Source organism: Bombus huntii, chromosome 7 (genome assembly GCF_024542735.1).
Source record: "Bombus huntii isolate Logan2020A chromosome 7, iyBomHunt1.1, whole genome shotgun sequence".
Taxonomy (NCBI): domain Eukaryota; kingdom Metazoa; phylum Arthropoda; class Insecta; order Hymenoptera; family Apidae; genus Bombus; species Bombus huntii.
This window is the reverse complement of record NC_066244.1, coordinates 14,621,968-14,638,553: the sequence shown is the minus strand read 5'-3', so window position 1 is coordinate 14,638,553 and position 16,586 is coordinate 14,621,968. Positions and strand designations below refer to the sequence as shown.

General features: G+C 37.8%; 1 protein-coding gene and 1 long non-coding RNA gene across 8 annotated transcripts in view; one reads left to right on the top strand and one right to left on the bottom strand.

Moving 5' to 3' along the window:
• Positions 1 to 27: 27 nt before the first annotated feature.
• Positions 28 to 16,586, bottom strand: part of LOC126867454 (uncharacterized) — a 29,023-nt gene continuing 12,464 nt past the window's right edge. The window contains exons 1-5 of one of the 7 annotated variants that reach the window (XR_007690310.1): positions 11,778 to 12,383; positions 9,981 to 11,500; positions 3,333 to 7,351; positions 1,604 to 3,257; positions 28 to 1,505 (exon numbers count right to left, since the gene is read on the bottom strand). This is a non-coding gene — a long non-coding RNA (uncharacterized LOC126867454). Of the gene's footprint in view, positions 1,506 to 1,603; positions 3,258 to 3,332; positions 7,352 to 7,955; positions 8,277 to 8,382; positions 8,700 to 9,980; positions 11,501 to 11,777; positions 12,384 to 16,586 lie in introns of those variants that run through there. The other 6 variants (XR_007690309.1, XR_007690304.1, XR_007690307.1 and 3 more) reach the window with 6 other exon arrangements.
• Positions 7,358 to 16,586, top strand: part of LOC126867438 (zinc finger protein 1) — a 35,383-nt gene continuing 26,154 nt past the window's right edge. The window contains exon 1 of the mRNA XM_050621879.1: positions 7,358 to 7,825. Coding sequence (XP_050477836.1) covers positions 7,792 to 7,825 — 34 coding nt within the window. The 5' untranslated portion in view covers positions 7,358 to 7,791. The remainder of the gene's footprint in view (positions 7,826 to 16,586) is intronic.

Below are 16,586 nucleotides of genomic sequence, written 5' to 3'. Positions count from 1 at the left end.
AATCAAGAATCGGCTAACAGAGACAAAGTTAGGAAGGAAGAATCCGTTTTAATTATCTCTTCTGGAAATTACACAGCCTGCAAGATCGAGTATATGCAAACTTTGTTAGACAGACAAATGAATCAGCCTGTACACAAGTACACATATATGCAACCGCCAGTCCCCATTCGTTCTAACAAATTGTCGAACCTTGGCGTTTACGTTTCGTTTTGTATAGGTGGCCAGGCTAAAGGTTGTAAGATACGGTGAAATTTGAGCAGTCCAAAGGAAAAAACTTACGCTTTCCAGGAGAAGCGATAAAGAACATCGATTTCGTGGCACAACGATAAGTCACCCTTCGCTTTTCTTTACGGTGCTACAAGAAAAATAGACACAATAAATTAACTTTTCGTAATCCCGATTTCCATAATCTCAGTTCTAACGACAAACATTGAAAGAATTAATTGAAAACAAAATAAAACTCTAATAGGGAAAGATAGTAACAATTATCAATTAATATCTTAACAATGAGGGATAACTTGCCATAGTTCAATTTCTTATCGTTAATAAGAATTAAAAACAAGACGAAAGTACGATAAATTCTCAATGAAAAATGGTTTTATGAAAATAGAATTTATTAATACTAATATTTTAATTCGATCTCCGACCAATTCCATTCTGATCTCATTGACGATTATATGGCTACCGATGGTTAGAAACTATAGATTACATTTCTCGAGAAGAGTTTAGAATTCATGATCAGCTTAGTTGGCATGGCATGAATCATAGAAAAATTCAGTCGGTCGCAATGAACTCATCGATGTATCGAACGAAAAAGCAATGAGGCGAGCCAACGCCATCGGTCATCCGTGAAAGACGGTGGTATAAAACCGCGCGTTATCTGGATAAGAAGAAAGCGCAATCTTTGGTAAAACACAATTGACCGATGATCCCTGGAACAATAAGCGTCGACTGGCCTTTCCATCCAGTTATTCCACACCGCGTAGTTACCCCATCTCGTCCACGGAAGATAAAAATCTGGTCCAGTTTTTCATTATATAAAACCCTGGAACGTGGCTGAATGAACTCGTAAAAAGACAAGTGGAAAAAATGGTTACCTCCAATTGGAACGGACCAAGGAGAAAAAGAAGTCGAACCCTCGTTAGACGTTTATTCCTTCCATCATCGCTGATTAATATATAGCTCGAGATAAAAGCGTTCAACTATACTGTACACTTAAAAGGTATCAATCTTTGAGACGAGATAAGCGAGATAAACCCTCCAAGATCTCAAGTACCATTTAAAAAATGAAGCCATATATCACTATATATTGCGTTGTTTGGAAAGTTTGTAACGGAAGTTAAGAAAGATTTAAAATTTAAGTAGAATTTTCGTCACCTGTAGCTTTACGAGTCTTTTAGATTCTAGAATACGATTACGTTGTTCGATTAATTTCTTGTAAATGTTTTTCAAACACGAGAACGTTCCAGTTAACTTTCAGAATTCCTTGAACGTACGAGGTCTTACTGAAAAAAAAAGAAAGGAACCTGTTTCATTAACAAATTTTCATTACGAATCAAACATTATATTATCTGATATAAATTCATAATAAAACGAAACGAACCTTTCGAACAATCCAATAGAGGGGAAAGTATACTCCAGGAATAAATCTTTTCGAAACAACACGAAACGGAAATACCCTCTAAAACATTTCCATATAAACCATCCCAGTTCCCAATAAGGAAGATTTTTCTCCACCACTAAATCCTTCCAAGAGAAGTGTATCTGTATCTTTCTCTACGATTCAAAAGTCGAAACGTGATCATAACGCGTGGGGAGAGACGGAACTCGAAACGTGGCACGCGGCAACTTATCTGCGCGCATATACTACACAGAGATCGGAAACATCGTACCTACGGTGAATCACTCTGCTATTGTCCAAAGGGAGGAAGAGAAGGACAGAAAAAAGAGACAGGGTGGAAAGATAGGCAAGAACGCGTGCAGTCGGTCGCGTTCGCAGAGTCTAGCCTGGCTACGGCGAAGATAAAGAAACACGGTTGCGAATCACGCCGTGGTGGCGCCTAATGGGCGGCAACAAAAAGGGACACGGTGTGGTCACCACACCGCACCGGCATCGGGGAATTCCCCTCCGCGAGAAGACAAACTCCCCACCACGCACCATGCTCGACTCCCACTCGATTAAAGTCGGCCGAATTCGGATACGCTCGGTGATCTCCGCGTCATTGCTGGACCCGCCACGCCGGAGATCGCGCAGTACCGTATCCACCGAAGGAGATTTCATCCTTAGGCACGTTTCTTATCACTGAAGCACTAACGACCCCTTTGGAATCCTTGATTAAGGGCTTTTAACATGCTACAAACGTTATATATAGTGGCTCGTGAACGTATTTGAATACCTAACATGGTAAACTTTTATACAATATTGCACGAGTTGTATAAAATATTTTGAAATTTCTTTGCACTGCAATCAGTAGACTGCGGATTTTTATGCATCTATAGAAAACTTAAAATCGTAAAAATGTATATAATATGCAAGAATATGTAAAATACGCGAACTATAGTCCTTGTAATGATATTCTGCTTAGATTCCGTTTGTTTAATTAAGTTTATAAAAATATGAATTTACGTACAAATCTGCAGTCTAGTAATGAAACACGACGACTGTCATGATTACAGTAGCTACAACGAGCATGAATGAAACGGTTTTTTTTTATCAGATTCTATCCCATTTCATTTTCATAGTATATGAAATTCATATAAAATGATACGAAATTTAGTATGTTTGTACATCATTAAGTAGTATGCGAATACTTCTTGTAGTTACTATATATTAATAATACTGGAAATTTTTTGAGAGGTACATTGAGAAGTTTCGTTGTTTTTAAAAGAGTGGAGGGTAATTTCATTGGTTTTGGAATTTCGGGGGTCGTATAGATAATCGAAAGAGGTTTTTACGATTTGGAGCGTTCTGTTGAAATGCTGGTAGAACGATGATGGTTCAACTGGTGAGATACCAAGAAATTCAACACCTCGAGACAAGACCTTTGGGAGAAGGGGTCGGCAACTATTGGCTCTAATTGCCAGTACTCGTTGAATGGAGATGGTCCGGCTATGCTTTCGCTGGTATATAAGTCCGGCTTTAAACGACCACAGTCCGACGCTTCTCGTTTAACACTTGAACACAAGAAAATTGTGTACGATGATCCCTTTTCATTTGTGTTCTTCTGTCATATGCTATATCTTCATCTTTTTTAAGCCTAACGTCATAAATTTTTATATAAAGTTTATCACATAGCTTTCATTTTAAAAATTTATCATTTTATTAAAAATACCTCAGGAAAGAGATAAATTTCAAATATTGCAATAAATTTTCTTAATACAAAAATGTGTAAGAAAATGTATATATAAGAGTCAAAAAAGGAACTGTTTATTCAGAAGATTTTCCTGATACAGTTCCAATCGTCTCAAATGTGAAGTACGTAATAACACGTAAGTACATATGTACAATATGTTTGTTCTTCTATGTGGCTCAGGACTGAAATAAACGTATGACTATCTCACAAATTAGTTTCATGAACAATTCCCTACTCGTATGTGAATCAACGTTTATACTCATCAGAGAAAATTCAGTCCAGTCTTTCGCTGATATTCAAAGCAAACAATCAACGTGACGCTAAATAATTGTCCATACTTCTCTCGTAACCTGATACGTATACTCGAACGTGTGATAGATGACTTTCAAAATAATATATTACGGTCGTTCTTACCTTGCTCCATTGGACAATAAGTTCAGTATTAAATTTTCATGTTGATCGATTCATGTAATATTCAAGGTTTGATTGAATCCAAGTACGAAGGAATATACATTAATTTACAAATCAATCGATTCATGACGACTACGCGCGACGCTTTCGTTCGATGGCGTACGCATACATAGATGTACACGCGTAAATCTGACTCTAAATAATCGTCGGATGGCTGTCGCTTTAAACGATGCAGCGTGCCTCCCGTCTCTTTCGGATATTGTTTCGAAGCGGTCCTTCCCTTTCATTCAGTAATTCGCAGGCAGCTGCACACTAATAATAGTATCGGACACTGCCGCCACTGCTTGCCGTCTCTGCTTTCGTCGCGGCTGTACGTACACATTAGCCATCAATATCGTAGTTGCCGACGATAAGCTACCTTGTAGCTCGACCAAGCCTGCGGGTTAACTTCGCTTTCCTGCGTTCTCTCTTTCTTGCGGTGCGCGCACGTTTATCTGACGTTTATTCGAAGGAAACCGTGGTCTGGAAACGAAGTTAGAAACTGCTGGATATAAGTCTTACCGATCTCCATTTCAAATCGATTATTATTGGCTAATAATCAACTTAATATGTTTTTAACGTTGTTAGTATATGAACTGAAGGTGATACTCGCGATTCCTTTATTAGACGATATGTATTAAATTAGATGTACGGTGACTATAAAAAATTTGCAATTTGCATCATTGCATCTGCGTGATAATTAATTAGATCCAAGTATATTAAATTTTGCATCATCTATCTAGTAATAAATATTCTCATATGAGTATGAAAATTTAATACGTACCTGATAAAAAGATACGTCATGAAATAAGGGTATATATATACAAATACTTTTCTTAGCCACTGTATATATTTTCGTGATGATAGAATTGTTTATTGTTGAACTATTCTTGCTAGGAAGAGGAGAGAATGGAAAATTTCGTTGATACCGATGCGACGTTGTTACGTAGATTGCATCGCGAATAAGAGCTTCTTGTCTACTTTAAAACGTATTTACATACCTCACGGCGGTGAAAAGTCAAGGGAATCGACGAAGATAACCGCACGCGCTACCGAATGTTATCTCGTTTCCCCTCCGGGAGAGTCCGAGGTATTCGAGCCGTGATTGCAAAATATCTCGTGATATGTATAAACATCACGAAACGATATTGAATTTTTCAATTGACAAATTGACTTGACAAACGACCTCAAAAAAATTCAAGAAGAAACTAATTCATCTTTCTAACGTCTTTTCGTTTCATCACCTTCGTCTTACACGAAAACTGTTTTCCTTTACGAAATTGCTACGAAAATTTATTGGACGTGAATATACTTGATAGCAACATTCTCGTAGATTTACACACCCCCATTCGACTGGTATTTCAGCGAAGTATCTTGGAGGATGCGCATAGAACACGTGAAGAGGAAGCTATATAAAAGTAAATACAATATCGGCGCAACACGCATCCTTCCTTTCAGCAGATAAATAACGAGGTAATCACATCTGTGAGCCAATGAGCCAAAAGATACCAGGTTTCCGGTGAACGAATGCGCCACGATAACGGAACACCACCGCGATCCATAAACCGCTATATTAGTGAAAACAATACTGCTCGACTACATAAGTATAAGTTCCCTCTGGCTACCACCTTTGTATCGTCGTCGACGTCGTCATCGTAATGAAACCGTGGTATATAGAATCGATAGAGCGGGGTGCCATAGCTAGCCGGTTACGCTCCTGACCTTGATTGCGGCCAACGCACACGTCGAGATGCGACGCAGGTAGGGGATGTGGCGACGACACGGGTAGACGAATATATGTATAGTACGCACGAATCGCTCGAGGATAACATCTCGTAGCCCAGGGAAAGCTATAGCAGAGACCTGTATGTGAAGAGTAAGAGGAAGAGGAGGAAATGTAGAGAGAAGCGTGCAAGAGAAGTGGGAGAGAAAGGGGGTAAGTTGGATGTTGAAGAGGGGAGTTCCAGCGTGTCCATCATAACGCATAGAGGGGAGAATAGGAGAACGGTTGGAACGGTTACGGGGAGAAGTAGAGAGTGGAGGGAAATAGCAGTGAGAAACGGTGGTGGGGGTGGCGGTCGAACAAGACAAGGGAGACGAAGAGAGAGAGAAGAAGCATGGGGGCGGTGGCTGCTCTGCTACGGCCGCCATCACCATCCGTCCCATCCTATAGTAAACTCCGAAGCAGCAGTCCCCAATCTGTCTCCATGTGTGTTAGTTAGGACCGTGTTTTACCGGTGCTTGCTACTCCAAGCTGGTAGTAACACCGACATTTCTGCCTTGCCCGCTCTCTGCGATGCCCTAGCATCAACTCCCGATCACCGTCGCGCTCTTCCCTCGTTCCTTTCTTCTCTCCATCTTTTTCCCGCTATTCTTTCCCTCCAGTCAGTCTCCGTAAGTGTGTGGTTTTTTGCCTCGGTGCGTGGGAAAACGTATGCGTACGCGAATGAAAAGAATCGGTAGAAAAGGAGAAGGCGGTGGAGGAGGAGGTGGCAGAAGAAGAACAGCGTATCGCTTTCCGCACGAATCGTTTCCAGGGATATAACCGGTGCGCGCTGTCTTCCTATCCGTTTTTCAACGTTCTTTTCATTTATCCTAGTTCGTTAAAGAGAGAGTGATATATAGTGTGATTAATTAGGAAGTCGTAACAGTGCATCACACCCATATCTTAAATTCGTTCCTCAATATACTCACGGATTCGTTCGAGACATCGAGCGATCCTTCAAACAGCGAGCAAGAAGAAGCGGTCCAGACACGAAACGATATCATCGAAAGAAGATTCTTTGAGTGGTTGCGAATCAAACACCGTCTTTAAGACGCAAAGCATGAGATCGAATGAATATACATGCGATAAAGCAGGCTATACCTTGGGACATAAAATAATAAACGAAATTTAATTACCCCGTTCGTTGTTCCTCGTCCGAAGAAATCCTCCAAGTTCTTAAGATACACTCGTAATCATTGGTCTGTGGCATATACACGATGAAACGGACGTCGAAGATCCAACGAGGCTAAAACGCGTCCCACCCAATCGGTCCTCTCGAATCATCGTCGTGGAATCATCACTTATCGGACGAGGGGAACGAAGGAACGGACGAACTATCCGTGGACCTCAGCGCTGCCGCCCGCTGGAATTTCTCCTGTCGTCGTCTGCACATAACCTCTCTCTTTCTCTCGTCTCTCGAGCCGCTCTCCTTTCACCACCTCTCACCTCTCTGTCCCTGTTATCACTCTATTGCTCCTTTTCTGTCTCCCTCGCGTATCCAAACACTTGACTTCGTTCGTCTATTTCACATCGAAGAGAAGAAACGTGATCAACATTCCCGTGTTTCGTTGAACTCGTTGTGCGCGCGAGTGACACGGCTGCTTTTTAATGATCGCGGCCGCGGTAAGTGCTGGTCGTTGGTTCTGGTCCCACTGTCTGAGCTCTTCACCACCTTGTGGATATCCAGACTCGAAAATCAATCATCTATGATCAAAACGCAAAGGTGATACTCGCTCGATCCTTCATATACGTACGAAGCAGCCTTGTTACCATCGTACGTAACCTAAAAGCAAACGAAAGATAGAATAAGAAATGATACTGAACAGCCGTGCACTAGAACGTTGGTGGATGTGAAATAACAATAACACTTGGAGTAGTCGTGACGAAGTCCTGTCCAGTTTTCTCCGTCGTCCGATTAAACTCTTGCACGAACGGACGTTGAAGCCTCTGTTTCGTATCTCTATGCTCCTCGACACTAGAACAGCCGATTATCGTTGCTTTGTACTGGCAGTACGTTATTTATCGAACGACTCAACGGAGAAACGGGGAGGAAGGGTACAACCATGTGTCGCCGCTGTACCTTGAAACGTCACAGATCACGCTGGACGAACTCTTGAGCGGGATCGCAAGACGCGCTGCTGCTACCGAAGCATTCAACCTGGCGGAATTGTCGAAGAAACGCAAGACGTACCTCGGGGAGCACTGGCTCGCGCTCACGCGAATATGAGCATGACTCTCGTCCGCAATACGTTCAAAGGTAAGCTCATATTTTTTTGTAATCTACGTACGTGTGCGTGTGAAACGCCTGTTGTTCTTCGCGGCTCGCATTCTTAACAGTTGCGTATATGTCATTACGGTATCATTAATATTTAAATAAATTCTGAACATTGTTAGGTACTAACATGTTGACTAAAATTTTATATTACATTGTTATATTACACTTTGTTACGTTTTGTGTATATTGTTACTGTACATAGCATTGGATGTAATTGTATAAAAGAATAAGATTGTTTAAATGTTTTATGATGCATTTAATACTTTACATTGGTATTATAACATTAAAAGTATTACAAATGTTACGAATATGACTGTTTCTTTCACCCGAATACTTCAATTAATTTTGGCAATGGCGGTCACTTGTAAGCATGGCACTTAACCTGTTATGATTTGAATATGTACCTTGTTATTACTCTGTAAAATACATAGATCTGCAAAAAATGTTAACATAAGTCAGAATTTTATGCATACAAAAGATAGTTTTACGCTCATAATATCGTTTTCTATATTTCTATGGTGAGTGATGGTTAAATGTACTTTGATCGTATGATTACATTTGGAAACGTAACATTCCGTGTACTTCACGATGTTGTTGACGTTTGTGTTTCAGAGATTGTGTTTTATTGATTTTCTCTCAATGACAGAGTTTTTCGTTTAAGGATCCATAAAGTTCGAAAAATATTTACACACATGTGATTTCTGCGTGTGCTTCATAAATACGACTGTGTCCGCGCGCGTGCGGACATAGACGAATACGCATTGTGTTTAACATACGCGTGCATTCCACGCATGCGCACTATATTCATGAAAATATCACCTATTTTTTGTGGACCGGTGGATACGATGGCGTATATCTGTAAATCGTAATAGGAATCTTTACATAAATTGAAAAAATTCGATATATTCTCTAACGTGGTAAATTTAGATCTTTATCATATAACGTAATTATATTCTATATTTAGACCTTACGAAATTTGTCACTCGATAACGTTGCGACACATGTGCGTCTTAATAGAAAAAGACAAAATATAGCGATATAAATATTTGTGAAAAAGACAAAATTCTAGTATACAGATTATTAAATAGAACATAATAATGTGTTCTTTGTAGTAAAAATAATTTATCCTTTTTTGTACAACCTTACCAATAAGGATAGTGTGTAATACATAGAAAGTAGTACGATCTAAATACGTGCATATAATGAATATTGGAACCAAATGTTTAAAAACTAACTACATTGAAAAATGTTCATTGGAATAGAATTTTCATCTAATAAATTAACTAATTAATTATGGAATATAGCCCGAGGATAATGATGGGTTTAAATTAATTTATAGTAGTCGAAAAGCATAATATTCATGAAACCAGGTATATATTTTCATATTAAGTCATTAAGGTCCGACGTTGCGTTAACGCAACATTTCATTCGTAATTTCTGTTTATCAATTTACATTATCGAATTCTGTTTTCTATGCTTCAAATTAACTCACAATAACTAAAAAGAATAACACTCTATCAACTAGAATATATTTTTACATTACCCACACACGTGATTTTAGCTGGCGAGAAAAGTAATACTCCTTAAAAGGTCAACACCGATAAATCACACAATTTATTTCCCAATAAAAATTCCGCGTTGAGCCTATTGTTTAATGGATAACTTCCGAGAGATTGTTGTAAATAATTCGAGGAACGCGTCATCAAAGGAAAGCGTTGGACGCCGAATCTCGGACACGCGTGCATCTTAACCTTAACACATTGACTGGCACGCGAATTTTATGCATTTTGTCCCGGGAGCCGCAATAGATTGAAATATGCTGAACGGTAATGTGTAATTTTTGCAAAGTATTATATTGGACCTATGCATTTTTTTCTCTGATAATGTTATCTAAATCATTCGCATTATTTTTTTTTATCGATTTAAAGTCAACAATTTCTTAGTCCCTGAAATTTGTCTTGTTTTAATCACTCTAACAAAATGTAGTAAAAATTTAGTAAAAAAACTGGACAAATTTCTAATAAATTTAGCAAATTTTTAAAACATGTAAATAATCATCGAAAACCACCGTGGCAGACAACGTGTTAACGTATATCGGCGGACGCTTTCGTCCAGCGAAAAAGTATTTTTTACTTACTCGTGATCTATAGGTTTCGCAACTTCGTTCGCCTTGCTTGATTCGTTGGACAATTTTTATCGCACACGAGCATACGGGCGTCGCGTCACCTAACGATGAGCCCCGACGGTTTTTCGTGATTCACGGCCGGTAGGAGCTTGTACGTTCGGCTGAACTTTAGACCCGACACGTACTACTTTCGTGGCGCGGATGTGCGAAATGAATTCAGATGTGGCAGTCGGTGTGCGACGGCTGTTTCGTTTCGAGTATCGTTCTCGCGTTTTCACGTAGGACTGCGTCTTTGTTCTTGGCTACGGGTGTAACTTCATAGGTAGCATTACGAAATTCCGACACGCAGTAACACGGCCACTGTGGCCAAAATAATTAACACAAAAAGGAGGAGCACATCCACCGTTAGATGTTAAATTCGTGGTACAATTGAAGTCAGCGAGATTTTATGGCTCAAAATAACATGGAAGATAGGAATGACGAAATTGCGTTGGAGATTTCATTTGTGATAAAGTTGGACTTGAAAAATTAGTTGTTATATCACACACTAGGTACAGACTATTTTTAAAGAATACTTGAAAGACATCTGAACTGCTATTTCTGTAATAAGAAGGGTCACAGATTTAGTTGAATTAAAATTTCATTTGACTATCAGTTGTTGAAGTTGAATGTTTAAATAATTATATTTGCAGTAGAATAATGTATGCACAAATGTAGACCAAAATATATATTCCTATAACAAGGAAGTTCAAATAAGATATTTAAACATTGTATGTGGCCATTGACGCAGAATGAAATAACATGTGAAACAAAAGAGTCTTTCAAATGCTGTTCTTGAACTTATAGTAGAATGCTCTCGTACTCGACAAGGCAAACAAGAATTCGATCAATTGGCATAGCCAATTTTTTTATTTTCCTATTAATAGTAGGTACATACCTGGAATTTCGGATGGTCTCGTAAAGAAGACACAATGTTCTAAAATATCAAACTGGTTTTACTGAAAACAAATACATTGTTCAATTAATAGCCTACAAGAGTACAAATATAATACTTAATATATAGAAAGTTATATATATCATACACCTAGGGAAATGATTAAAATACTTTTGAAATAAAAATATTAAATTAGTTGAAACAAGTTTTTTTATTCCTATTTCAAACAAAAATTACTCTTTAGATGTAAAATCCGAACGTTTAGTCATCCACAATCGAAACGAGACTTCATTCGCCACAATTTAAACGAGATACTCTCAACTTGAGTACTAACTCGACAAAAAAAATTTCGCTCTTAGATCCTGTGGCATCTTGCCAGTCACTCGAAAGATACAAAAGAATTCTCTTCTCTGATGGACTAATTTACACGAGTTTACAAATGATATCGACAGTCAGACCGGCTCCGTATATCAGAAACGTAACTTGATATTTAGAAGCCCAAAAGATCATGCTTGTATATGTATATGTATTATTTCTTCACGTTGACCATTCGGTAGTGTAGCTCATGAGAAGAAAATCTCAAAGAATCTAAAAAATTCTACGATACTTATTGTGAAATGCTCTGTTACACATTATACAATCAATTATCTACGAAGGATTAGATATCGTTATACGTTATACAATTATTAATATTTATTTTCTAAAAAGTTGAAAGTACATAGTTTTTTCTATCTAACCTCAGGAATACAGTTTTATTTTTAAATCCGTTATTCTGAATTCTTAGTTATTTCATTATGACACTGTCAAAGGTTAATAATTGACACATGGTAATCATCGAACGATATAACCCTTAATGAACGTAGAAAAATATTTACCGATTTGAAACCGATTCCCTGAGAAACTCTATTTGTGACGAAGAGTGGACCGTGTCGGTGGGAAGGATTCGTCGTTTCAGCGACGGCCATTCAATCGATTCTACCGCCCTCGATGGATCGAGGCCGCAACGCGCTCGTGCTCTTCACCGATTTGCTTCCAAGTAAATATTTACCCCACGCGAATGAACAACTGGTCCTAGACTATTTTCCGTATTCTTGTCGTCAATTTTGTTTGTTAATCGACAAAAGGGACTCTCTTTGTTTTTCTTCAGCTTGTTGAAGTGTATAATTTGTATTGCTATTGTTGCCTTTGGAATATTGGCTAGGTTAATGTGCGGTTTTATAGATTGGCATGTAATGGAGGTTACAGGACATATTTTATTGGATAGGTAATATACGTGTAATAATATGAAACGTTAAGTAGCTATAATTTAATGTTTATTTTTCTTCAGATTGGCACAGTGTGAAATTTGTGGTGTTGTTGGTTATTAGTACTGATAAATTTTATTGTTAGGGCAAATATTGAATGAATTATTTTATGTAACGTATATTATAAGAATGCGTTTCGTCGAATGATAAGATAATAGAACATGGAACTATGAAACGTTAATTAACTATAATTTAATGTTATTTATTATTAATTCATTTTAAGATCGATAGAATGTGTAATTCCTATTACTATCGATAATATTATGTAGAATATAATGAAATAGGTTATAGATATGTTATTAATAGTTTTTATTTTTTTAAAAAGCGTTCTTTATGATTCTTTGTAACCGAACACTGACTTTAAGGTGTCATTATTTACAAATCTATTTATTTCCGAACTATTACTAACCATGTGTAAAAATGTCAGCTTTGAATCTTCTAAACAAAGATGATACTTTGATATTTATAGTTTCCCGAGAAAACAATGTCACGCTTTTGGTACGCGACATTTAGTTGCCTCTAAATCGTCATCTGCATAGGTGTAAATCAAATCCTCGAAACGAATGCCAAATCTATGTCACGCCGAATTTCTGCCGTCTGTTTTTTCGAGCAGAAAATTCTTTTGTTCTTTTGTAAACGCGTACGAAGTGTACATTGTTCTTGTGGACAGATAAGCCACTCGTTCGTTCCCCATATTCCACGATGAATGACGTTACTGTATCGGAGACAGCACGCGTCGTATGCAGTTCACTAAGTCATCCGCCCGCTTGTTCCTCTCGGCCTCTTCTTTCTCTCTGCTTCCGTTTATCTCCTGCTGCGGCCGGTTATCGCGATACTCCGTCTGTTTCTCCGTTTTTCAGCGAAACGCGGACGAATAATCGACTTGCACACGCGAACCGCCGACGTGATTGCGAAAATGTCCGGTTTCCGCCGCGTACAATAGAAAATTTTAGACCGAGCTTGTTGTACAAATCTTCCTTTTACCTTTTTTCTCAAATACGTCAACACCGACCCGTTCCGCGGAATTTAATTTCTTAATCATTTAATTAATTCGCGAGAATCCTTTCGATACAGCAAACAAGATTAGAAGAGGATTTATAGGTGAATAATATTAGTGATTGCTCTATGTTTACTCAGACTGAAGATCGCAAGAAGAAAGAAAATGAAAGAAGAAGGGGAAAGAAAAAAAAGAGAGCAGAAATAGATAAATAGATAAATGAAAATTAAATGAGATTTTCCCGTTTGAAATGCTAATAATGCCTTAGGGAACGAGCCTGTAGTGGTATATAAATTGCACAGAATTTGTTTATTGGCTAATACTCTTTAATCTTTTTTTTAATCAACGACTTTTTCTTCAGATCTCTGAAACAAGAGTATAGATATACCTGTCCTGAAAAAGTTGCTGCAAACTCGTTGATAATTGAAAGAATAGAAATAAATATAAAATATGACAATAACAATATATATTTAATATAATAGTATCTATATTCTAATATTCTGTTCGCATGGTATACAATCTTTCTTGTTTTCTGTTTTCATCATAGTAATAATTTCTATCTCCACGTGATTAAATTGTTTTGCGGAAGAGAAGAAATTGATCGCATTATGACTTAGTACATGTATTGGTGAGATTGAGGCCTTGCTGTATTGTTTAATGGCATATTTCATCGAGCTAGTAAATAAGGGGATATTGCAACACTAAAAGCGTTAAAGATTAATATAACAGAAACAAAGCATTTATAGGATATCTAAATTTAATGAGCAGTTGGAATAAAAAAAAAAGATATTTAATTACACAACAGTTTATTGTAATATAATTTATTAAGCATATAAAAATTCAGTATATAAATTGTTACAAGCGGATTAAAAATTGCAAAGACTATGCTATATCTACGTTAGAAAACGGGAAAAAGATGAATAAATATGAATTGTTCCTGGAATTAAAATCTGGAATAAATCGTACGGTAATAAAATATAGCAGGTTCTCCAATATTGCCAGGCAGTCATCTCATGCCAAACCAGTCATCTGGTTTGGTTAAGCTCGTAAGGTTCTAATTTTGAATTAATTGCGCCAAAGTAGAACTATATACAAATATCTTTAAGCGTAGCACGTTTAGACGCACGCATGGTTGCCTGTATTTGCGAAGTTCTCAAACACGGCACACGACAAAAGAGTAATTAACTCTATTCGATGGCACAAGGTCCGGCCCTGTAGCTGTATTTACTCGGTTGTTTCATTGTAGTTTATACCTTGATGCGTTCCATGTATCGTGCGCTTTAGATTAACCTTCATTTAGTTTTCTTACTTTCCTTTGAATTATTACGGTACTCTCCAAGTTGCAACACGTTAATAAAAGAGGGAATTAAGAAGAACTTTAAAGACCTTATTCGTGGAAATTTACCGAAACAAAGAAACTATCCCGAAACAAAAGAAAAGAATTTTTAGTTTTATGCTTCGTTAAGTGTTAAATCTAAAATTAAAAGACAATATAGATTACTTAAAATAAAGGCTAATTAGGATATAGATTAATAAAATGTAGATTAATTAAGATGGATCGCGCTAATACTTAATGTAGAGCGCAAATTTGTCCGTAATCTCGAATGGAACGAGAGGTTACGGTACACGTTTGATTTCGTGGAAGAAGCTGATCACGAGCAACCGGGTGGCGTCAAATTCATTCACGCTATTACAACGTAAAACGATAATACAATGTGACGTAATTATTGTTTTCTCTTTTCGATAGGGAAGTAACACTATCGTTTCACCCACATTCCAGTATCTCGTCCCTTTCAATTTGCTGCAACGTTTTAAAGAATTTAGCGAACACGATAGAGAACGATAATTCAGCAAATAGGGAAATCATTTCGTTCTTTAAATTTGCAAATTTGTTTTCTGATTAACAGGAACTCGAGTGTCTGTCTTATAAGGAACGATAAGAGCAGTCTGATTCACTTTCTTTTTCCATGTGATTCATAGGAATTAAAAATACTTGTCAAAGCTAATACACAACTAAAAACAATAAGCTCTGATAATATCAAGTTCACTCGCCTATTCGCGAATATGATGCTTAAATCTTTACTATCTAAACATTTGCTCTATACGATTTATAAATATGAAAAATACACGCGTAAAAATTACTAATCAAACAACAGCAATAATAGATTATCTGCATGGGCAGAAAGATAAAAGCAACAACTTGACTCGCCCTTTCGTGAAAATGATGTTTAAACGTTAACTATCAAAAGTCCGAAGGATCTCCGTAAACGTGATTTACGAGAGCGAAAAACAGTAGCCAAAATGAGTGGCTGAAAAAGCAACGAGGCACGCACATCAATCTGCGTAACGGAATAACGCAGCATCAAACGTTATTATCGCCGTTTAAATCTCGTTCGGTGAAAATATTTCCATGTGGATAATCGTGGCAACGCGTCGTCTCGTACTTGCAGCCAATAGCCCATTGTTTCTTGATAAAGAGACTCGTCCACTGAATCATCCATGACCCGAATTGCACGATTTTGAATGGTTTCTCCCTTCTCTTGTTATTACGGTAGAACTCGAAATTCGAAAACCTCTGTGGAGAATTAGTCGTGAATAGGTATCGCGAAATAACGAGGGCGAAATATTGCTGTCGCAGTCCGTCAAGTATATCTGAAATAAATAAATATGCGTACAGTGAGTCGTTGATACAATATGAAATTCGGAATAAATACTCGTTATTGTTCGTCGCGTAGATACTCGAAGGTGCTCGTTAATACTCGTTCATACTCGATATGAACTGTTCGACACTGTGTCGCACGCGATCACGTCTGTTTATTTATACTGGTCGGAGGAGAGTCGGAAAATTCAAATTCGTGTTCATTCGATGGTTGCATGTAGCGGCGACATTGTTTTGCCCGGAGTTTATTTGTTCTTACGTTACTTGTAATCTAACGGTCTTGATACTCAAAACAACAACATGATTTGAAATGCCCTCTGACTCATGTGCCGCTACACCTCTATAAGACTAGAATTTCGTTCGTTCGCTTGCACTCCGCTGTAAAAATCTCTGTGGGAATATAAATTTCGTGCAACTGGAATTATTCTCTGCGCGTTCGTACGCGTTATTATACATGTGTAACTCGAATTCAGAGAAGCTCCTCGTCCTCCGTAAGTCGAAGTTACCATGTACCATCCTCTGTCTGCCTCTCTTTCTTCCACGGAAACTATGTATATACATATCGTCTTTTGTCTAGCGCTTGTTCCTCCCGTAGATACCATCCGAAAGCCAAAATCTGTATGATTTGCATGTGCAAGTTGAATTTTCGTTCGTTAAGTCTGCCTTACTTGAAAGCTTCGATAAGTGAAAACCAGCGTAACTCGAAGATTTAAACTGTTCCCTT